Genomic DNA, 24,977 nt, shown 5'->3' with positions numbered 1-24,977 from the left:
CCAACACTTTTGTCCGCCTTACCTTCCAGTTCTCTGCTGCCAATGACTGGAACGAATTGAAAAAATCTCTGAAGTTGGAGTCTTATATCTCCCTCTCTAACTTTAAGCTTCAGCTGTCTGATCAGCTTACTTAACACTGTACCTGTACACAGCCAATCTGTAAATAGCACACCCAACCGACTACCGCATCCCCATATTATTACTTACCCTCTTGCTCATTTACACCCCAGTATCTCTACTTGCACATCATCATCTGCAAATTTATCACTCCAGTATTAATGCTAAATTGTAATTATTTTTGCCTCTAGGGCCTATTGCCTACCTCCCTAATCTTCTACATTTGCACACACTGTACATAGATTGTTCTAGTTTTCTTTTGTGTTATTGACTGTACGTCTGTTTATGTGTAACTCTGTGTTGTTGTTTTTGTAGCACTGCTTTGCTTTATCTTGGCCAAGTCGCAGTTGTAAATGAGAACTTGTTCTCAACTGGCCCACCTGGTTAAATAAAGGTGAAATAAAAATTAAATAAATGAAATAACACATATGGAATCATGTAGTAACCAAAAAAGTGTTAAACAAATCTCGAGATTTGAGAATCTTCAAAGTAGCCACCCTTTGCCTTGATGACAGCTTTGCACACTCTTGGCATTCTCTCAACCAGCTTCACCTGGAATGCTTTTCCAACAGTCTTTAAGGAGCAGCTTTTCCTTCACTCTGCGGTCCAACTCATCCTAAACCATCTCAATTGGGTTGAGGTTGGGTGATTGTGGAGGCCAGGTCATCTGATGCAGCACTCCATCACTTTCCTTCTTTGCCAAATAGCCATTACACAGCCTGGAGGTGGGTTGGGTCATTCTCCTGTTGAAAAACAAATGATAGTCCCACTAAGTGCAAACCAGATGGGATGGCATATTACTGCATAATGCTGTGGTAGCCATGCTGGTTAAGTGTGCCTTGAATTCTAAATAAAGCAGTGACAGTGTCACCAGCAAGAGATGCAGAGATCATCCAATCACCTACTCTGTCACACACAAAGACATGGAGGTTGGAACCAAAAATCTCAAATTTGGACTCATCAGAACAGAGGACAGATTTCTACCAGTCTAATGTCCATTGCTCGTGTTTCTTGACCCAAGCAAGTCTCTTCTTCTTATTGGTGTCCTATAGTAGTGATTTCTTTGCAGCAATTCGACCATGAAGGCCTGATTCACGCAGTCTCCTCTGAACAGTTGTTGTCTGTTACTTGAACTCTGAAGCATTTATTTGGACTGCAATTTCTGAGGCTCTGCAGCAGAGGTAACTCTGGGTATTCCTTTCTTGTGGCGATCCTCATGAGAGCCAGTTTCATCATAACGCTTGATGGTTTTTGCAACTGCACTTGAAAAAACTTTCTTGAAATTTTCCAGATTACAGTAATGATGGACTGTCATTTCTCTTTGCTTATTTGAGCTGTTCTTGCCATAATATGGACGGAATAGGGTTATCTTCTGTTTACCACCCCTATCTTGTCACAACACAACTGATTGGCTCAAACGCATTTAGAAGGACATAAATTCCACAAATGAACATTTAACAAGGCACACCTGTTAATTGAAATGCATTCCAGGTGACTACCTCATGAAGCTGGTTGAGAGAATGCCAAGAGTGTGAAAAGCTGTCATCAAAGCAAAGGGTGGCTGCTTTGAAGAATCTCAAATATAAAATATATTTGGATTTGTTTAACACTTACTTTAATTACTGGGTTTCTACTAAACGAACATATGGAATTGTTTTAAGATGGTCATACTAAGGATCATTTAGCTATTTGATTTAGAATTTTAGGACCCCTGTAAGTATGAAATATATATATATATACTGTATATACACACACTATTTATTTTGGGTTGAAACAGATAGTAAAAACATTTCTCAAAAGGAAGTATTTTTAAAGTGTCTGTCCAATATCAGAGATTTTAACACTAAAGTACTGCCATATACAGTCTTTATTAGGTACACTCATCTAGACCCGGTTCGGACACTCTTTTGCCTCCAGAACAGTCTGAATGCTTCAGGGACATCCTACAAGGTGTTGGAAACATTCCACAGCGATGTTGGTCCATGGTATCATGCAGTTGATGCAGATTGGACGGCAGTACATTGATGCTGCAAACAGCCCGTTCTATCTCATCCAAAAGACTGGGGACTGCGCAAGCCACTCAAGTAAATTGAACTTGGTGTCATGTTTTCCCCTCCTCAATTGTCCAGTGCTGGTGATCGCTTGCCCACTGGAGCCGCCTTTTGTTTTTAGCTGATAGGAGTGGAAACAGTTGTGGTCGTCTGCTGTAATATCCCATACATGACAAGGATTGACGAGTTGTGCGTTCCAAGATGCCGTTCTCCATACCACTGTAGTAATGCGCCGTTATTTATCTGCCTGTTAGCTTGCATAATTCTTGCCATTCTCATTCAACGTCTCTCATCAACGAGCTGTTTTTGCCCACAGGACTGCCGCTGACTGGATGTTTTTTGTTTGTCGCACCACTCTCTGTAAACCCTGGACACTGTCGTATGTGAAAAGCCCAGGAGGTTGGCCATTTCTGAGATGCTAGATCTGGCGGGCCTGGCACCGACGATCATACCACGCTCAAAGTCACTTAGGTCACTCGTTTTGCCCATTCTAACGCTCAATCAAACAGTAACTGAATGTCTCAATGCCTGTCTGCCTGCTTTATACAGCAAGCCACGGCCATGTGACTCACTGTCTGTAGGAGTGATCCATTTTTGTGAACGTGAAGGTGTACCGTATAAACTGGCCACTGAGTGTATACTTCCATTCATTTTTTTTAACTGGTACAGGGCTACCTTCAGACAAGTCTTGTGAGGCTTGTGGGCATCCTAGAGCAAAACAACCAACATGTACAGCACGTGTTTGTGAGAGTCTCCCCTTTGGTGGGGTCATATTTGTGTTACTTCAGACGAGTCCCGTGACACTTGTGGGGGTTGTTAGCAAAACGGAGAACACCATCGTGTTCATCAATCTCATTTTACCATAATTTGTAGGCCATTTTTTTTTATAGGCCCAACCCTTCGGACGCTACAGACGTTTTCATGAGAAGACCAATTTCCGTGATGTCTCCTGGTCCACCTTCCACCGCAGATGCAGAAGGCTGACATCGGCGGATGCGGTATATTGAGACACAGCCCATGCAAAAAACATATCTAGCTTAAACTGATGGATTTTGATGAGCATTCATTTATTATGCTAATTCGATTTCAGCGGGGTGCAGACATCGACTCTAGGGGGACAGATTTCTTTGTCCGACAAGTTGACGTGTTTGGCACTTCAGAGTCAAGAAGTGCGGCTGCGGGTCCGGACTCTGCGCACGCTACGAGTTTGTGTCACAATAGGAGGAGAAAGGCAACTCTAGGTCGGTGTCCTCTTCAGCTTCCCCTCCTTAGAAACGGTCTTGTTTTGAAGAATGTTGTCAGAATCGTATTGTGGACTAACAGCATGAAACTACTAGAGAGTGATATCGAGATGTTAGGAACAGGAAATAACAAATACATATGTTATTAACTGACAGCTATAGTGCTTGCCCGTTTGTAGTCCTAAAAAATAGAAATGAGTTACGGTTTGTTCAGCCATCCCTATGGGGAAAGAATAGGGTTTTGGGATAAATGCAGAAAATAAGGTCTGAGGTTAGTTAACACAGGTTTAGGAGATCTTATACGTTTTGTTCTATGAGATAATGTCCGTCAGTTAACAGGACCTTAATGAATAATGAAGCCTTTATGTGCTTTTTCTGATTACATAAATGCTTAAAAATTCAAAATTGACATTAGCTGATGAATAATTACATCATAAAACAAAAGTATAAGATAACCTATACCTGTGTTTAACACAGGCCTTATTTCGGTGTTTATTATAAAACTGCATTAATTTCCATATAGGCTTTGCCCATCAAACCATGGCTGAGTTAGTGCCTACAAAAAGCCAGGCAGACTAACGTTAGTTAACTAATTAATTTGCTAGCTATCATACAGTAGGCATATAATTAAGAAATACGACACGAGGGGGTGTGGTATATGGCTAATATACCATGGCTAAGGGCTATTCTTTTGCACGCCGCAAAGCGGAGTATTGGCCATATACCACAAACCTCCGAGGTGCCTTATTGCTATTATAAACTGGTTACCAACGTAATTACAGCAGTAAAAATACATGCCTTGTCATACCCGTGGTATACGGTCTGATATACCACGGCTGTCAGCCAATCAGCATTCAGGACTCGAACCACCCAGTTTATAATAATAATTATATAGTTAATATAAGTAGACATGCAATCATAATTGACTGTAGCTCATGTAAAGCACCTACAAGCTACCGGTGGCTGAAAACACAATCGTTGCGGGATGAACGAGTGAGGAATTGCAGGGCAAGGGCGGTCCATTTAAAATTCATTCCTTCCTCCCTCGCACTGCAAGTGTAAACTCGTCAGACGTCATGATAAGTCATCAGAGGTGTCCACTTGATTTGAAGGCTGAGGGTATGTCTTTTAAGCGTTTGGAATGTAACCAGTGTATTGAACAGCGAATGTGTAGGCATTCATAGAACTACGTCACTGTATAGAACGGCGAACGTGTAGCCAAAAACTACAAAGCCCACATGGTAGTGGTACACAAGACGCTGTCTGATGATGCTGCTTTGACAAAAGAACCCACACCCCTCAATACTTACCACAGCCACAAAGTCATAAACCCCTCTATTTCTACAATATTCATAAAATCGGATTTTAAACCTAACCTTAACCACACTGCCAACCTTATACCTAACCTTAAATTAAGACCAAAAAGCACATTTTTGTTTTCATGAATTGTTTTGCATATTTTGGACTTTGTGATTGTGGTAACTAGTGAAAGCCTTAAATCATCCGGAAAAGGAACGCTATTGAGTGAGTTGAATAGCTATTTAGTATTTGCTTTAAACGTTAGTATCGTTTAAATTAATCTGATAGCCATTACATTGGTCAATTATTTAAATGCATGTTGGTTTTGTTCATTCACAACATATATATATTTCTTCAAGAAACATGCCACTGTCGTGGCGGTTTTGCACCAGTTCACGTTAGCTAGCTAGCGTTATTAGCCTTTGATGGCAGTCGGTAGATAAAAGGCAATAGGTGAAATTCTTGCCACTTTGATACTTTCCTCATAGCAGGGAAATAGCGTTCTGTTTAGTAAGCTAGGCAGATAAATGTCATTACTTAATCATTATTACCATATGCTTATTTGCATTCGCCTTAACAAGATACTGACAGCTAGCTAACTCCGTTTAATTTGTGTTTATACCGGTAACTTTGCTGCTTGTTAGTTAACTAACGTTACAGGATCTTGCTATCAGAGCCAAAATGTGCAAGTCGAAGATCTGAATTAAAATTTTGTTGAATGACAGTTTGCAATACATTTTCTTCTGATTTGTTCTCCTTCAAAGCTGTGAAGTTGGCCTACTTGGTGATGGTGGGGTTGTGAGGACCTGGACTACAAGGAAGGCACAAAAGACGACAGGCTGGGAAGCTCTGAAACAACCATCATGCTCAGGAACTGCACTGTCAATGTTAAGGACATTACTGCAAAGCTGTCAAGTGCTCATTGACTAGCTGACCTCTTATAGGGCCCTTATCCCCTACTTTTCGACTTCACGAGTAGACACACTAACAAATGCAGTAAGAGGGAAGTAATATTCACCCACAAACAGACACTCTTGAATTGAAAACATGGTGGATAACCGCTACGCTACGGCCCTGGTCATTGGCTCTGTTCTGAGTCTGCTGGCCACTGTCTATCTCTCCATTGCTGTGGGAACACAGCACTGGTACCAGTACCGAAGTCCGCCCGGCAACCATGAGGCCAGCAATGCTTCGGAGCTCCGTGAGGACTTCATCAACGGGGAGTTTGATGAAAAGACCTACAGCGACACGCTGTTCCGCCTCAACGGCACACTGGGGCTGTGGTGGAGGTGTGTGCAGGTGCCAGGCAAGTCATACTGGTTCAAAGAGCCTGGTAAGAACCTACACACACTAGAGTGGAGGAGCGGGGTCACTGAACACATGACTAAGTCACATTGGTTAAAAGCGTCTGCTAAATGGCATTTATTATATTACTATATATTATTATGATTATATATAAATATATTATATTTATTACAGCGTTCATTGCAGGTGTTGGTACAGAAAGGGTGCGCTGGATACACAGGTGGACCAGTTACACATAGCTGTGCCAATCAGTGTTAAACACCATGCTAATATTGTATTATAAAATAAAGGCCTCCTTTTTTCTGATACCCACACAGGAGCAACACTGGGTTTGATAATTGTATATATATTTGGTGCTTACTTCCAATGAGCCTGGGGTTCAATATGATCGCAGGTTGTCGACAATGCAGCTTTTTAAAGGTAATTTCTGATTGAGCGGACATCTGCAGCGTTTAACCGTGAATGCAAACGTGTGAACATTGCCTTTAAAAGCTGCAATGTCGACAACCCACATCCGATTGAATCCCGGCCTAACTCTCTGTCTCTTCTCTTGTATTTTCAGATCCTAAAATGGTAACACAGTGTGTGAGCTTCACTCTGCCTCAACAGTTTGTACCCAAGTACAAAGAACCAGGGAATCACAACACTGGGGAAGACCTGCTTCGGACATGTGAGTCTTGCCTTGCAGCCACACACACATACAGTGCCTTTGGAAAGTATTCAGACCCCTTGACTTTTTCTAAATTTTGTCACGTTACAGCCTTATTCTAAAATGGATTAAAAATAATAATAATAATCCTCAGCGATCTATACAGAATAACCCATAATGACACAGCGAAAACAGGTATTTAGAATTTTTTTGCTAAAAAATGAAATACCATATTTACATAAGTATTCAGACCCTTTGCTACTAGACTCGATATTGAGCTCAGGTGCATGCTGTTTCCATTGATCATCCTTGATGTTTCTACAACTTGATTGGAGTCCACCTGTGGGAAATTTAATTGATTAGACATGATTTGGAAAGGCACACACCTGTCTATATAAGGTCCCACAGCTGACAGTGCATGTCAGAGCAAAAACCAAGCCATGAGGTCAAAGGAATTGTCCATAGAGCTCCGAGACAGGATTGTGTCGAGGCACAGATCTAGGGAAGGGTACCAAAACGATTTCTGCAGCATTGAAGGTCCCCAAGAACACAGTGGCCTTTCTTAAATGGATTAAGTTTGGAACGACCAAGACTCTTCCTAGAGCTGGCAGCCCGGCCAAACTGAGCAATCGGGGGAGAAGGGCCTTGGTCAGGGAGGTGGGACCTTATGGTTACTCTGACAGAGCTCTAGAGTTCCTCTGTGGAGATGGGAGAACCTTCCAGCAGGACAACCATCTCTGCAGCACTCCACCAATCAGGCCTTTATGGTAGAGTGGCCAGACGGAAGCCACTCCTCAATAAAAGACACATGACGGCCCACTTGGAGTTTGCCAAAAGGCACCTAAAGGCTCTCAGACCATGAAAAAAAAGATTCTCTGGTGTGATGAAACCAAGATTTTACTCTTTGGCCTGAATGCCAAGTGTCACGTCTGGAGGAAACCTGGCACCATCCCTACGGTGAAGCATGGTGGTGTCGGCATCATGCTGTGAGGGTATTTTTCAGCGGCAGGGACTGGGAGACTAGTCAGGATTGAGGGAAAGCTGAACGGAGCAAGGTACAGAGAGATCCTTGATTGAAAACCTGCTCCAGAGCGCTCAGGGCCTCAGACTGAGGCGAAGGTTCACCTTCCAGCAGGACAACGACCCTAAGCACACAGCCAAGAAAACGCAGCAGTGGCTTCAGAACAAGTCTCTGAATTTCCTTGATTGGCCCAGCCAGAGCCTGGACTTGAGTCTGATCGAACATCTCTGGAGAGACCTGCAGCAACGCTCCCCATCCAACCTGACAGAGCTTAAAAGGATCTGCAGAGAAGAGCGGGAGAAACTCCCCAAATACACATGTGCCAAGCTTGTAGCGTCATACCCAAGAAGACTCAAGGCTGCCAAAGGTGCTTCAACAAGTACTGAGTAAAGGGTCTGAATACGTATTTAAATGTGATATTTCTGTTTTTTATTTTTCATTAATTAGCCAAAATTAGAATAAGGCTGTAACCTAACAAAGTGGAAAATAGCCAAGGGGTCTGAATGTTTTCCTAAGGCACTGCACATACACACAATGTATAAACATACTGTAGTTCAAACAACGTTCACTACTTTTATTTAGTTTAAGTTTTATAAAACATGTATTTTTCGTTTTTATATTATTTAGAATCCGTTTTAGTTTTAGGGACAGAAAGTAGACTATGTGTGGGAGGCTAGGAAATGCATCAGGTGATGGGTCAGGTCATAGGTTAGGTTTAAAGGTAGACTCAACGAGATGACATAGATGCACGAAGTTAACAGTAGTAGTGGGTCAATTTCCTCAACAACCAGCAGCATTAAAGAGCGAGGCTAAACTTCTCAGCTGTTTTAGTCCCGTAGCTACCACGTTGTAGAAGCGTGAAGTGCACCCGTATACATGCACAGCTACTTTGTGTTAGAGCGAAGTCTTGCATCACGCTCCTTTCGTTGGATGTGATCGAGTAGTAAGGCTAACAAAGCCGACTGTTCGATGAGTGAAGTCTGGGGAGGTGCATCTGTGACATTAGTGGTTTTCAAACAGCAAGGCTCAGATCAACATGATGGCAGTGTCAACAGCCTTCCCTGTGGCTCAGTTGGTAGAGCATGGTGTTTGCAACGCCAGCATGGTGTGTGCAACGCCAGGGTTGTGGGTTCGATTCCCACGGGGGGCCAGTACAAAAAAAAATACAAAAAAATGCATGAAATGTATGTATTCACTACTGTAAGTCGCTCTGGATAAGAGCGTCTGCTAAATGACTAAAATGAAAAAATGTAAATGTAACATAGCTGCGATTGTTTATCTTTTTTTTTTCTCTTTATAAATGTTGAAATGAACTTTCTAAACCCCCATATCACACACTCAACAGCAGAAAACATAGGCCTAACTTGTACAATGAATTGGTTAGAGAGGTCTCAAAGATCACTTTGATTTGTATCCCCTGTTCTGCAGTTGCACCTCTGACTTCACTCCTCGACTTTCGTCTACAGTCGGTTGCTTGAACCTTACCACTCAAACCCAATCTGTGACCCACCAGATTCAGAAGCTTGAAAACCCTGTTAGATTTATTTTCCTAAAATTTAGAGAGAAAAAAACACTGATCTTTTTTTGTGTTCTTTTTGGAGTCGTATAATTTTAGTTTTTCAAACAGGTTTGTTAATTATTTTATTTCAGTTTCCAGATTAGTTTTAGTTTGTTTTCATTTACTATAATAACCTTGGTTCAAACTAAGTGTTTCATAGAAATGAGTTGGAAATTTGGTGGTTTGTTATTGTTACTGACAGGCATGTGATCTCTTTCCCTTTCTCTCTCAAGCAAACAGACACACAGCCACGCATTCGTAATAAACATTGGTTTGGCATTACAAAGCTCTTTCTTCAGATATTGTTTATCTGTCTACGAAACTATAAAAATAACTTTATTTGTACTGCACTTTTCTGACATTTCTAAATTGGTTTCTCTCGGTGTCTGAGCAGACCTGTGGAGGTGCCAGTTCCTGCTGCCTCTGGTGTCCCTAGCTTTGGTGTTCCTCAGTGGGCTCATCGGTGTGTGCGCCTGCCTCTGCCGCAGCATCACCCCCACCCTGGGTGTAGGAGTGCTCCACCTGTTGGCAGGTTTGAGAACTACATGGATAATCACAATGCCTCTCAACTCCCTTAATCTCACCACACACACAAATTACACCCAACAACACATGTAAAAAGTACTAATGAAAGCTAGGGGATTCATGAAAGTCAAATGTACAATTGAATGAAGTTACATTCATTGTTGTCCTTCCCATCCAGGTCTATGTTCCCTGGGCACAGTGTGCTGCTTCCTGGCTGGCATGGACCTGCTCCACAGGGTCTCAGTGCTTCCCAAAGGTGTGGACGGCTCCCTGGGCTGGTCCCTCTACCTGGCCCTCATCTCCTCACCGCTGCAGATGATGGCGGCCGCCCTCTTCCTGTGGGCCGCCCGGAGCCACCGCCAGAACTACACCCGCATGACTGCCTACCGGGTGGCCTAAAGAGACTGGGGTTTATTTTATATGTCAGGGTTGCTTTCAGTAAGAGCATAACGTTTTGAAATGGAAAATGTGAAGTTGTAGTGTTTCCAGTCACATGCAGACTCCAATTTGTAGAAGGTGAGATTGTTTCTATGAAATGGCTACGTTTCTAAAATTTTTACAAACTGCATGTTTTACTGAATGTGACCCTAAACTAATCCTAAATGGCAGTCTACACAACAATGATTTATACTCCTGAGGGGTATCCTACGAAGCAGACTTGAGTAGTTAGCAAGGTAACTTTGGTCAAGTCCGAGTTCAATTCGGCATACGAAAGTGGCTCACCTTTTAGCCAAATACGTACATTTCTATGGCAACGAACCCTAAAGAACTAACCTGCTCCGGGGCAGACTAACTTGCAGCTAACTCCACTTACCCTGAATAAAATGACTGAGCCTTGAGTTGAGGACCAATGGAATCAGATTCCCCTCTATCAACGATTGCGTTGTCATCCCTTTCATTTGAGGAAGACGAATGATTTAATCAAATGTTTTGTTGGTGTAAAAAAGAAAAAAAATGGTATTTCTTTACACATTTAGTAATGACCAAATGCATTTCAAACTTCAATGTAATGTAACACTTTTGTATATAACGGCCTAAATATTTTGGGGGGGATTGGAGTGGGAAGAAAGTGCTTGTGCGTTGACGAGCACGCCAAAGACGGCATTCACGAGAAGTAATAAAACAAAGATGGCTGGTTAATTTTGGAAAACCCTGAGTAGTTTTAGCTTGCTTCGTTGGACACCCCTCTGCTCTTGGAAGGCCTTTGTATGTTTGCGTCTGTCTTAGCCCAGCGCCAAAGCTGTTAAAGGTCCTGATCTGGGTCTCGTTCCGGGGGGTGCAACGTACTGAAACATTGCGAATAGAAATGTGATAATTAGAGCTGACATTTCTTACTCGTCATGTCAGAGTATCTGAAGGCTCCACAACGTTGCACCCTACTGAACACAACTCGAGTCATTTTGTGCCGGGCTGGGACAAAAGCCTGCGCACTTTGGCCTCGCCAGGACGAGGCATGAAGAGCACATGGTGGCCCAATGATTCACTCTGTAACAGCTACGCATTTAAAGTGTTGTCGTCATGACAATCCTCCCCGTTACTATACCTGAATGACAGATTTTAGGGTGACAACCTTCACAACACCTTAACTACACCCCACAGGGTGGCCTAAACAATCACTCCACCTTAAGCACAACTGTTTGACAGCTGACACTAGCCAATAAAACCTCAAACGAGACATCACCTGTATAAACGTATCCTAAGAGATTCATAGAGACAAGTGGTCAATTTGATTTGATTTTGCGATTAATTTGTCCCCAGCAGCACATACTGTACGGGCATCAGGTAAAACAAAACCTGTGGTTGATTATGAGAAGGTGAGGTGCGTTTTATGTTTTTCTTGAAACCTTTTGTTTGTATGTGCATCTTTAGCGATGCTTTTTTTTTTATTCAAGTAAACAACAGTTGGAGTCATATTTTGCCTTTGCTTCTGTTGCCATCTCTACCATTTATGAATGAAAGCTTTTTGCATCACTGCATGGATGGATAATCCTAGCCTTTTTTGTGGGTTTTCCTAAACTACATTTTTTGTTGTTGTGGTTTTGTATTATGCTATCTATAGCGCGTTGTAGTGACATGACCCCATTTGCCTACATTTAATTTTTTTAATTTTATTTCAGCAGATGACAATTTCCTGCTTAATTTTGTCATATGTTGATTGAATGTCACCTATTGGAATGTAACCACTTCTTTGCCATTGTCATCCATATTTGTTAACTTAAACTTTTTGAATGTAAAGACATTTTGTCCTGTGTTGTTTTGACGCCACTATAGCTAACCTGTGTTTTGATCTTCCTCTTGATGTTTATGATATTTTTTTGGTTATGTTGAAGTAAGTGTAGTTACAATACTTAGGTTTTCTGAAGCCTACAGTGTTTTGAAGCCTGCTTGAAACTACCAATGACAAGACAACTGGCACTAACTCCAAGTACGCTTGGTAAATGAGCACTCAACAGATACGGTTTACTTGGACACATTTTATGAAGGGTGTTTAAATGTGTTGAAACACCTTATGGCTTTTGTGTTTTTATATGTCACTATACCTAAAGCACACTGCTTAACTTTTTTCCATAAGAATAAAGTAAACCTTTGCTGACCTCCGGTCTGGTCTGAGTGTTAATATTGTATGTGCGTGAGAGTGTGTTTTAAATAATTAAATGGTGTGTGTGTAACATGAGGAAAGACCACACCTTAAACAATTTACATCTCCTTCCCTCTTGACAATCAAACAATTTACAACTCCCATTCGCCAATCAATGGCTGTATATACTCACCCATTCCAGTTCTTGTTATCGTGATCTTTGATAGTGTTCTGCATCCCTCCACCACCCATCTCCTCCCTTCTCTGCTCTTCTTGTTTTTTCCAGGATACATTAACTTTGCTGAGAAGCAGATACCACCAGGACTCTCACCCCAAACACTGTCTTCATCTCCCGATACCATAACGTCCAAGAAACCATCCTCCCGAACCATCACGCTCTTTCAACCATTCTGAACCATTATGCTCCTTTAATCATCCAGGGTTCTTCTCGATGCTGTGACACTACCTCTGACGATGCCTACCAAGACAACCACCTATCAATCATCCAACTTCATGCCAAACTAAAGCTGATTTTTGCATGACGACATTCTGCGTTGATACACTACATGACCTACAGTATGTGGACACCTGCTCGTTGAAAATCTTCCAAAATCATGGGCATTCATTTGGAGTTGGTCCCCCCTTTGCTATAACAGCCTCCACTCTTCTGGCAAGGCTTTCCACTAGATGTTGGAACATTTCTACGGGCACTTGCTTCCATTCAGCCACAACTGCATTTGTGAGGTCGGTCACTGATATTGGGCAATTAGGCCTGGCTCGCAGTCAGTGTTCCAATTCATTCCAAATGTGTTTGATGGAGTTGAGGGTAAGGCTCTGTGCAAGCCAGTCAAGTTCTTCCACACCGATTTCGACAAACGATTTCTGTATGGACCTCACTTTGTGCACTGGGTCGATGTCATGCTGAAACAGGAAAGGGCCTTCCCCAAATGTATGCCACAAAGTTGGAAGCACAGAATCGTCTAGAATATCATTGTATGCTGTAGCATTAAGATTTACCTTCACTGGAACTAAGGAGCCTAGCCCGAACCATGAAAAACAGCCCCAGACCATTATTCCTCCTCCACCAAACTTTACAGTTCGCACTTTGCAGATTCGTCCATCGGACTGCCAGATGGTGAAGCGTGATTCATCACTCCAGAGAACGCATTTCCACTGCTCCAGAGTCCAATGGCGGCGAGCTTTACAGCACTCCAGCCAACGCTTGGCGTTGCACATAGTGATTTTAGGCTTGTGTGCGGCTGCTCGGCCATTGAAACCCATATCAGGAAGCTCCCGATGAATAGTTATTGTGCTGAAGCTGCTTCCAGAGGCAGTTTGGAACTCGGTAGTGAGTGTTGCAACCGAGGACAGACGATTTTTACTCGCTATGCGCTTCAGCATTCGCAATCCCGTTCTGTGAGCTTGTGTGGCCTACTACTTCGTGACTGAGCAATTGTTGCTGCTAGACGTTTCCCCTTCACAATGACAGCACTTACAGTTGACAGGGGCAGCTCTAGCAGGGCAGAAATTTGACACACTGACTTGTTGGAAAGGTCTCATCCTATGACGGTGCCACGTCGAAAGTCACTGAGCTCTTCAGTAAGGCCAATCTACTGCCAATGTTTGTCTATGGACATTGCTAGCTGTGTACTTGATTTTATATACCTGTCAGCAATGGTTGTGGCTGGAATAGCCAAATCCACTCATTTGAAGGGGTGTCCACATAATTTGTAAATATAGTGTACCTTTAACCTTTTCCTGCATTAAACTATCTCAAAGGTGTCGTCTGTACGTAGAACATTTTTAAATGGAGCAATGAAATGCAACATTACATCACTATGAAGACAACTAATTAAACAGAAAATGTACATGTTTAATTGAAATACTAGGTTATTGCATTGAACCATGCATCCTTTCACATACAGTATTCCTGAGGATATTTGGTGATGACTAAAAACAATAGAATTAAAAATCAATTGAAAATGAGGTTAGACTAGTCAGTGCTTCTTAAGGTTCTGTGCGTGTTTTCCCTTTAATTCTCCCGCTCTTCAAATTGTCTCTTTTCCTCCCCCTCTACCTTCATCAACCTTTCTTCACTTGCAAGGGGGGGATAGTGAGTGTCATCTTTCGTGCCAGGTGGAATGCAATACTCTTCTCATAGTATGCACACTCGTTCACAAAGTAGGGATGGAGGACTTCTACCCCTTCGTACTTCACTATCTCCCCAGAAAACATCAGGAACATGGGATCTCCCGGATGGAGGAGGCAGAAGTCACGGTCCTGGTGAGAAAGATTCACATCAGCATGCTTTGCATTTAGATAATGTACTAGGTCTATGCTGTGAAGTTATACTAAAATGAAAACAATGCCTTCCAACATGGAGAAAGTTATCATTTGTTTTGTTTTGTTTTAAACCTTCTAATAGTGGGGAAAGCAGAATGTTGCTTGAGAGTGATCAGTGTGCATAAGTAGTAGATTGAGAAAGTCTTCCTATTGGGAAGAAGGGAGTCCTAGTTGGAGGAAATTATCAGATTATGGAGACTAGTGAAAGTAACAAAGTGAATGGTAATTGGCTTTCAGATAACAATCCAATAATGCAATATTTTAGTAATTTGAAGAAGATTAAGCATTGGGATTGATATTAAATTAGAGGCCGCTCACTCTTCAAGGCCTGGTCCACTGCTCTCATGTTTAAGTCATCTGTTGTTTGTGATTTAAGATAAGCTTCCTGTGGAACAATAGCTGCCAGTACACACTGAACTCAAACAGGCTGTAAGAGACACAGTGTGGAAATTTGGGACATTTTGTACACCATTGTATGTCAATGCAACAGGTTAAAAAAGATTAAGATTACATGAGAGTTGTTTACTTTAGAAGGTGCCCAATTCAGCTTTACGGGACACCGTATCATCTGATGTGTCTGAAAAGTGCAGCGTGCTATTCAGGTAGGATGCAATTTTGTATTTTTTTTGTATTTTTAAGAATTTATTTTATCTTTACTGCATATCATTGTTATTATTGTAGGCCTATTTATTCATCTAAACCAATTCTTGAAATATGCTAAATGTGTTTTGTTTCATCCTGCTGAGACATTTATGTTGGCTAAATGAAGTTTGATCGGTCTTTTTAATTATGTGCTCTGTATTTAACTTAAGATATGTTAGAAGTAACTTTTGTAAAATAAATATCATTAGCCTATAGCTGTAATGTGTTGAGTATGGTAGGCACTAACCTTTCTTGGTCATTTCTGCAATATAGACTGTTTAAATCTTCTGTGAAGGTTTTGTTTCATTCTGTTGAGCCATTTTCTTTGGCCAAATTAAGTTCCAACTGTAATGTTGTGTCTGCCTTGGTATAATATTCTGCTCATATTTTCCCTATAAACAATGGCTTGACTTACTTTTGATATTGCCCTAATAAAATGTTGAAACGGTGTGGCTATTAACCTATTATACTGCAGGCCTATGATATTAAGGCAGTCCACTACGGTGCTCCAACTGACTCTGACAGTTGAACTTGAGGTGAGGAAGAAAGTTTTAGGCCTACCAGAGTTACTCCTATAATCTAACAATATAATGTTTATCTTTATAAAAAATATTATAATAGAAAAACAACGAATTAGCCTCCTGTACGCCTATATCTGTATAGCAGACACAGTAGCCTGACGCAGTATCTGACAAGGACAAAGAAATGCATGTCGGTGTCGTAGCATGCCGCCAGCATATCTCTCTCTCTCTCTCTCTCTCTCTCTCTCTCTCTCTCTCTCTCTCTCTCTCTCTCTCTCTCTCTCTCTCTCTCTCTCTCTGGGCTCTGGGGCTAGGCTTAAGATTCTCTTCCTTTATATCTATTTTTAAATATTAATATCATATAGTGGACACCTAAGCCTATACAGTGCCCTGATGCATTTAGCGTACAAACCTCTGACAGCTGAACCGTGAGGTGGACAATTATTGTTTTAGGAAACTAAAAAACAAATAAAACAATATGCTATGAAGTTTTACTTATGCTAAACATGGAAACAAAATGAATAGAGTTTTTGTCATTTGTTATAGGCTGTTTTTAAGGACATGTAAATGTGGCTAATTTGGCCATTATCCATAGTTTATTGTTTGCGTTGGCTGCGTGGGTGGACACTCTAATTGGTTAAGCACCCAATGCATATGGACTACCGGTAAATTTCTCAAATGTCCGATTAAATAAAAACCTTCCCAACTACTTGTCCAGCGTCAAATTGTCATAATCGGAAACCCTGATATGTGTATACTGTATACAGTATATAGTATAGACTACACTAGGGTACAAAATAAACTTCCCAATGACACTGATTCACCCAATGATGAAGGTGAAGCATAGGCTACTCACTGGTGATGGCCGATGAGCTCGTGACAATATCTCAAGATAAGCTACTTTGAAAAACAGTGCTGTTCACTCAGAATCACTCAAAAGTTGTTTCGAATTTTTCAGCAGTAGGCATTTACTTTTCAAACGGTAGGCCTACGTTTTTCTCAAAATTGTATTTTGAAATTTGTGAAAGGCAAACTGGCAGCTGCAACCAACCATAGAAATACAATCCAAAAATGACAGCTCCCACTCATGTCAGAACTGGCAGCCATTGATAGTGTACAAAACTTAATCCACAGCTATTTTTTAGAAGCTAGTTATCCTCTGTCGCTAAATTATACACTCTGGTTTAGTATTTTGAATGATTTAATTTATGTCTTTTCAGACAGGAGTAATATAACTTTAGGAGAAAACATTTTATTTTTGTTGCCTAATTATGGCAAAAGTATTTCAATTTATCAGGGGGTGCTGCAGCTGATTCCAGCAGCTATGCATTGAAGGGTTCATTTACAGGACTTTAACCAACTGCAGGAAGATTCAATTATATACAAGGGCAGAAGGTTCCTGAACCTGTAGTTGGGGATGTATGGCAGCAGTGATTTGATTGGTCTCTGGGTCTCTTGGGTAGTCTACACTCTTCACGAAGGTGTACACATCGTCCACCTCGCCACCTTCAAAGGCACTTCCTGGTAGAGATAAGATGAGAGATGGTTTGTAATTGGTTAATGACTAGAATAGAATCGAAAAATGTAATTTCTCTTGAAAGGAAACTTGTCTTGATACATACATATACGTTATATACAAGAGCACAGGCCAGTTATAGTACACAAGATAGGAAAAAATATGCAAAATACAATAACCACAAATGCCATAAAGACTAACAGCATAGTGTTGAATGGTAGGCACTTGTGCATGAAGAAAATCTAATTGTATCTGTTCCTGGTACGTGGGAGCTAGATGCTTGTAGGTATGAATGATGTTAATGCTATTCTTGTTGTTGACCAAGGCTGTAGGCCAGGTAGCGATGATCAAGGGTTGTTGTGTATTCTGTGTGTAGGGGATGTGAGGGGTCAGCAATGTTTACGGTCGATGGGAGTTCAAGTACCAGAGTTGAAGCACTGGACCCAATCTAGTGTCTGGTCGACTGCCTCCTTCATGATGTTGAAGATGTCGGCTCTGACCACACCATGGGGTTGAGGTCCCACCTCTATCGCTGTGGAGTGACAGCATTAGAATGAACACATTTGTCATGTAAATGTTTCCTATGAACACATAGCACAAGCACAAACACTTACAGAAGCCATGCTTCCCCAGGGAGTCCTGAGAGTAGGCATCAGCTAGTGGTAGATCCAGCAGGATAAACCTCACTGGCGCTGAGGTTATCTTCCTCTGAGAACACAACAGATTAACACTTTACACTCCCATATAACCCAGATTATAGCAGTCAGATGAAGCCCTTCTCCTCATAGAAATCAGGTCAGATGGTGCATGCACATCCCCTTTAAGACAGACATAGAGTCATGTTGAAATTATACTCCAATCAATCCAGCCAGCTAAATTAAGTTTCCATCCAATTGGGAACAGATTTTCATACGAATATTCTAAAATCTGCATTAAGAAAATATGCCAATTTTCCCACCAGTGGTGTGTTTCCACTAAATTAACTTGTTGAGGATAGAAATGAGTGCGTGATGTACTTTTTCGCAATGTGTTTCCATCACATTCTCAACTCTAAAAAAACTGTTGCGTGAAATAGCAAATGTTCTTGGCACTCGCGCTCTAGCAAACCGCAGCGTACAACAGCTCGCAGATACACTGCGGGTAGGCTATGTGGGTAGGCTAGTCTACATTATAAGATTATTATGGGTAAGAGCAAGAATGCTTTTTATTTGTCAAATGGCAGTCAAGCATCGATCATCATGTCACCAGAATAAGGCTCTCGATATTTATTGGAAAGGAGCATCAAGCACTTTCACCATCTGTAACCTAATAAACTCTATAGTTTCCCGAGTCGTAGTGGGAGGACCACACACCATATCACCGTGTGACTCCAAGTTGACTTATACATGATGGTTATTATATCAATATTTGCGCATTAAAGGTGTTTGTAGCGCCATTTCTTTACTATCATAACACATTTTGACACAAAAAGATCCCACCATATCGAATGAACATTGATAAATTGTACCGAAACGTCCTGTTTCCATCGCAGGTGTCATGATTATTTTTTTTTACACAGTGTGACTTTACTCGCATAAAAACTGTGGATGGAAACGTGGTTAAAGACAGCAACAGACAGAATAATGTCCTTCCCCTTCCAGACAGCAATGCTTCCAACCAGCATATTGTCTCAATGACAGTAACAGACAGATTAACCATCCACTTTCCCTTTAAAACAGATTTATTTTTATTTTATTTCACCTTTATTTAACCAGTTAGGCTAGTTGAGAACAAGTTCTCATTTACAACTGCGACTTGGCCAAGAATAAAGCAAAGCAGTTCGACCCTTACAACAACACAGAGTTACACATGGAGTAAAACAAACATACAGTCAATAATACAGTAGAAACAAAAAGGTAAAAAAGTCTATATACAGTGTGTGCAAATGAGGTAAGATAAGGGAGGTAAGACAATAAATAGGCCATGGTGGAGAAGTAATTACAATATACCAATTAAACACTGGAGTGATAGATGTGCAGAAGATGAATGTGCAAGTAGAGATACTGGGGTGCAAAGGAGCAAGATAAATAAATAAATACAGTATGGGGATGAGGTTGTTGGATGGGCTATATTACAGATGGGCTATGTACAGGTGCAGTGATCTGTGAGCTGCTCTGACAGCTGGTGCTTAAAGCTAGTGAGGGAGATATGAGTCTCCAGCTTCAGAGATTTTTGCAGTTCATTCCAGTCATTGGCAGCAGAGAACTGGAAGGAAAGACGACCAAAGGAGGAATTGGCTTTGGGGGTGACCAGTGAGATATACCTTCTGGAGCGCGTGCAACAAGTGGGTGCTGCTATGGTGACTGGTGAGCTGAGATAAGGCGGGGCTTTACCTAGCAGAGACTTGTAGATAACCTGTAGCCAGTGGGTTTGGCGACGAGTATGAAGCGAGGGCCAGCCAACGAGAGCGTACAGGTCGCAATGGTGGGTAGTATATGGGGCTTTGGTGACAAAACGGATGGCACTATGATAGACTGCATCCAATTTGTTGAGTAGAGTGTTGGAGGCTATTTTGTAAATGACATCGCCGAAGTCGAGGATGGGTAGGACGGTCAGTTTAACAAAGGTATGTTTGGCAGCATGAGTGAAGGACGCTTTGTTGCGATATAGGAAGCCGATTCTAGATTTAATTTTGGATTGGAGATGCTTAATGTGAGTCTGGAAGGAGAGTTTACAGTCTAACCAGACACCTAGGTATTTGGTAGTTGTCCACATATTCTAAGTCAGAACCGTCCAGAGTAGTGATGCTGGACGGGCGAGCAGGTGCGGGCAGCGATTGTTTGAAGAGCACGCATTTAGTTTTACTTGCATTTAAGAGCAGTTGGAGGTAACGGAAGGAGAGTTGTATGGCATTGAAGCTCGTCTGGATGTTAGTTAACACAGTGTCCAAAGATGATCGATCTTAATTCCCTCGCACGCAAACAAAATAACATAGAGAGCCTATTTGATGGCCCACATTGGGGGCTGGCAGTACAACTAAGAACAAGAGGACGTTGTTCTTAGTTGTACAAAGATCAGGTCTTGGATCAGTTTCCCTTGTCCTTGATCCTCATTTTATTTAATTGAATTGAAACTCTGGTCACCTGGATTTGTCTATAGATGTGCAGGATGACCCAGTCTTGGTCAGAGTAGGAGATGAGACTGAGGCCCATGTTGGCTGTGGTGTTGTGGAGATCACACACCAGGTCCATGGCCCCCATGCTGCCCTTGGGCCCCAGTAGAGTGTTCAGCTCCTGGGCTCGCCTCATCTCGTACGGAGTGGCGTCCGTCACAGGTGAACTAGGGAGGGAGAGAGAGGGGGAGGGGTGTGGAGAGTGAGAGAGAGAGAATGGAGACAGAGAAAGAGAGAGTGGGAGTGGGAGAGGCAGAAACAGAGAGTGAACGAGTGTGCATACTAGAAGAAAGGTGTATCGCCTTGGCATGGGAGAATGTCAACTACTCATCTTTCCTGGTGAGAAACTGAGAGGAGGAAGTAAATGCCACCAACTCTTTGGGATGTCATCCCTTCAGCTCTGTAGGGTTGAGTAAATCTTGAGTATCAATAAGTACTAAGAATGAATATGAATTATGATATAGTCCCATAAATGCAAAAACTTTAATAGACTGTTCAGATAAGTAGTGGCCTTGGTAGCCAGGCACATAACAGCCCAGGCTGCAAGGTTCAGAATATTCCAAAACAATATCCAAAGTTATCTGGAAATGTTGCCATGACCACATTGTTAATTTACTGACTCCACGGTGGAGGGATATATTATTTGGAAGCTATCTTGTGTATGCTTCCTTGTCTCTTTACAATGCATCGTAAGATCTCATCTTTGATTCACACAGTTCACACCTGAATAGTTAATTTGCCAACAGGTCCGTACTTGTTAGTGGTAAGAAGATAGGATACATTTGTAGTTGTGGTGAACTATCCCTTGATGGATCACACTGATTGCATGTGTAGTTTCATTTGTGCTTATGGCAACCTTTACCTGAGTATGGCGTCGGTGAAACAACGATTGAGGTCCACGTCAGTGTATCGTTTGCACATTTGGACAGCACGCGGGTTGGATATGACTGTGGTCAAGGTCGCCGACCCTACCTTCTCTATCTTCTGCCTCTGCAGCTCCCTCACCAGATACACGCCCGACATCTCGTTGCCATGGGTGCCACCGCAGAGGGCGACGCGGGACTGCGCTGGGAAAGAGACTGGCTCCATCTGCTGGCCAGAGAGCGATAGAGCGAGCGAGCGAGCGAGAGAGAGAGAGAGAGAGAGAGAGAGAGAGAGAGAGAGAGAGAGAGAGAGAGAGAGAGAGAGAGAGAGAGAGAGAGAGAGAGAGAGAGAGAGAGAGAGAGAGAGAGAGAGAGAGAGAGAGAGAGAGAGAGAGAGAGAGAGAGAGAGAGAGAGAGAGAGAGAGAGAGAGAGAGAGAGAGAGAGAGAGAGAGAGAGAGAGAGAGATATAGTAAAATAATAACCAAAGTGTAAGCAAATAGTAATCTTTGAGCTCTCTATCCCATTACTCATTACCGGGGCCATGGTAATGTGGTGAGCAGACATTTGCCTCAGCACTTTTCACCAGTTCTGATTTATTTTTATGAACTTAATGATCTGCTGATGAGTATTTTTGTCTTCTCATACAGGAGCAATAAAGGCCTAGTTCATTGTTAAAACACATTTTTTATTTTATCAGCCAGTGCTGCAGCACCCTCAGCACCCCACCCTCAGCACCCCTAGCTATGAATGCCATACATTGTTAATCTTTCACTTAAACAGTGGGTATAAACCAGAAAAATACGTTTTAGGCTAGGCCTACTGTAATTCATTACAGTTTTGTGGTTTTCAGCCAAAATAAATCACCTGGGGCAACATTACAGCAGGCTAAACTTGCCCGGCTGCTCAGTTCACTTGCCCCAGACAAGGTTTACCTGGTTACAATCAGGAAGAAAATAAAATTGAACCACCACTCTGGGACCTGTGGTGCCACCTCTGCTCATTACAGGTACAAGAGTCAGACAATGCCCTAAATAACCCCAGAGGCCCTAAAGGTATTCCCGGCCATTATGTTCACAGTCTACTATGGACAACTCTCTGCAGTAAGACCATTACTTATTCTGGTTCCGATGTCCCCTGGGGTGGTTAAGTGATTCTTCATGGGCTCCTTGGTCCAGGTTTACTGTATGAACTGAGGCTTGGTAGGGTTAAGTTAATTGTTTAGATTTGAGTTAAGGAGCATTGTTAGCATCCAAGCTGTTTACCATTAACCATGGTTGCACTAAAACAGATTAGATACAGACATTTCTTTCTCTCTCTCTGCAAATGCTGTTCATTAACTTTGAATGCACCAACCTTTACAGTTTTCGCAAGCTAGTGAAGGTCGGCGTTGTTATTTGAAACAATGGGTAGAGGAGAGTGGGGTAAGTTGAGCCAAAGGGGTAAGTTGAGCCACCGGTGTTTCTAGGAAACCATACACAAAATGAACAGTTTGACCAAGTATTTAGGAAGAGGTCATAATTTCATGGAGTCTGTGAAGGAAGAAACCACATGGAAAAAGTTAGTTTCAAAAAACGTATTTTTACCAAGTAAAATAAATGTTTTGTGTTAAAGGTTTCATGACGCAATAGTAGATCATTTTAAGATTATTCTATTCATCAGTTGGGGTCTCTATAAGCTTCAATATGAGGTCCGTAAACCTAGCATGAAATGACCATGGGGTAAGTTGAGCCATTGACAAGTTGACCAAATTTAAGTGTTTAGTTCCTATGCGTAATCCAAAGCATTATCACTGGGATATGAGGTAACAATGAGTGTTAAACGTGTTACAATTGTTTGTTAGGTGTTAAGCCTGTGTTAAAAGATACTGAAAATGATTAAAAGACAAAAAAGTGATTATGTTGAATTGTGTTTGGCAAATAAAGATAAATATGGTCTTAAAAAGGTAGTGGTTATATTTCATTCAGTACAGAAATATGTAGGTGGCTTAATTTACCCTGTCCCACGGCTCAATTTACCTCATACCTGTGGTAAATTGTGCCAGGAGACCCCTTTTTTTGGACAAACTGTTTTCAAAACTGTAATGTTTACATGAATTCAATTAAAGTTGCATTTAGGTAACAACCATTGTAAAACTGTTCTATGCAGGAAACTAAGGCCTGACCTAATAGCTTCTATTCATTGTATGTTACTTATCCACAGTTTAAAAATTTGACTCAGGTTTCTGTCTCTATCTCTGTCATACTCTTATCTCTGTCTTTCTCTGTCCGTCTTTGTCTTTCTCCATGTTATTCTCACTTCCCCTCACTCTAATCCCAATCTATCATAAATTATTCTACTCATCAGCTGCTCACCAGGACCTTGATTAGCTGAATCAAGGTTAGCGCAAAAGCCTACATAACCAAGCTCTCCAGAATGGTTGGCCACCTGTGCTCTAATCTATAAGTGGCTTCTCCTAATGTATTTTGTTGCATGGCACACTATGGAAAAGAACTGTGAATAGAATAAAGCTATTTTCATAGAGAATGGTGTTTCTCAAATGTTCTATCATAAATATATAAAATGGCTCTCAGAGCTCATATTGTATAAATCCATCATGGTGTCACCATACACTGACAACAATGTTTACATCCTGAACTTTAACCCTCTGTCATATAACGTGTCCTGAACTTTAACCCTCTGTCATATAACGTGTCCTGAACTTTAACACTCTGTCATATAAACAGACCCACTTCGTTTGTCTTCCCTGTGCCAGAGAGCAAGGGAAATCTAAATTCTGGACAAACAGGCAAGCAGGAAATGTAACAGCTGATATACCAGTATGTGTTTCCGGCCACTCAGTTTCTGCACTTCAAGGCACACATGTAGTATGTATACAAAACACCCCTCCCACAAACTAGTGTGCAGTCACACACAGACACCAGACACCACACTCAATCATTAACATCCAAAGGAATCCATATGAGAGACAGGTAAGAACTCTAGACATGGTATAGAGAAAGGTGTAAGGCTAGCAGTCTTACCGTGTGGTGAAGGGGAAAGTTCCTTCCCTGGCTGGGACTACAGTCTCCCAAGTTATACTGAGCAGTCAGCAACCTTTGAACTTTTCAACTAGCCCGCCCATGCGTGAGCCAAATTTCACAATCTGTAAACAAAGCAAACCAGGCACTACACCAGGACTTTTCAATGCCAGAGGCAAGAAAGACCTGACACACACACCACGCACACACACACACACACGCACACACAACGCAGACCACGCCCTTAGAAAATCCTCAATTTTCACAGACGGAACTTTCTTTGATCTATCCCTCCCTTCTTTCCTTTCCCCTCTTCCTGGTGCCTCCTGTCCGTTAATGTTATTCTCAGATCAGATTTCAGTTAGCAACATTTATGATGTAATAGGAACTCCCTCTGCTGGTCCTAGACCACTGCAGTACGAAGTACTGAGTCTCCCAGAGAGAGAGAGAGAGAGAGAGAGAGAGAGAGAGAGAGAGGTAAGACATTGATTGTGATCTGAGCCATCATCATACATTTTTCATAAGTTGTTAGGTGCAAGGTTTGTGGGGGGAGAGGAAGGAATGGATGAGAAAGAGAAG

At 41.8% G+C, this 24,977-nt stretch overlaps 2 protein-coding genes across 7 annotated transcripts; one reads left to right on the top strand and one right to left on the bottom strand.

Annotated features, from left to right (window-relative positions):
• Window positions 1–4,644: 4,644 nt before the first annotated feature.
• Window positions 4,645–12,360, top strand: cldnd (claudin d). Of its 2 annotated transcripts, none has more exons than XM_014195405.2 (5): window positions 4,645–4,933; window positions 5,473–6,014; window positions 6,576–6,683; window positions 9,636–9,773; window positions 9,945–12,360. In XM_014195405.2, exons 2-5 carry the CDS (start codon window positions 5,756–5,758, stop codon window positions 10,163–10,165), a joined length of 726 nt encoding a protein of 241 aa, XP_014050880.2. In that variant the 5' UTR covers window positions 4,645–4,933; window positions 5,473–5,755; the 3' UTR covers window positions 10,166–12,360. The 2 variants fall into 2 exon arrangements, with proteins under 2 accessions (XP_014050880.2, NP_001158875.1); NM_001165403.1 differs by having other exon boundaries at window positions 4,919–4,933; window positions 5,473–6,041; window positions 9,945–12,359.
• A 1,836-nt stretch (window positions 12,361–14,196) lies between these two features.
• On the bottom strand, window positions 14,197–24,699 carry acy3 (aspartoacylase (aminocyclase) 3). 5 transcript variants are annotated; one of them, XM_014195403.2, is made up of 8 exons: window positions 24,402–24,699; window positions 22,735–22,842; window positions 21,380–21,609; window positions 20,489–20,684; window positions 17,981–18,074; window positions 17,791–17,898; window positions 17,256–17,371; window positions 14,197–14,624 (listed from the first exon to the last, which is right to left on the bottom strand). In XM_014195403.2, exons 3-8 carry the CDS (start codon window positions 21,604–21,606, stop codon window positions 14,427–14,429), a joined length of 939 nt encoding a protein of 312 aa, XP_014050878.2. In that variant the 5' UTR covers window positions 21,607–21,609; window positions 22,735–22,842; window positions 24,402–24,699; the 3' UTR covers window positions 14,197–14,426.
• Between the last annotated feature and the right edge of the window lie 278 nt (window positions 24,700–24,977).

This window comes from Salmo salar, chromosome ssa04, assembly GCF_905237065.1.
Source record: "Salmo salar chromosome ssa04, Ssal_v3.1, whole genome shotgun sequence".
Taxonomy (NCBI): domain Eukaryota; kingdom Metazoa; phylum Chordata; class Actinopteri; order Salmoniformes; family Salmonidae; genus Salmo; species Salmo salar.
Note: the sequence above shows the minus strand (reverse complement) of the source record. Positions and strands in the feature narration are given on the sequence as shown.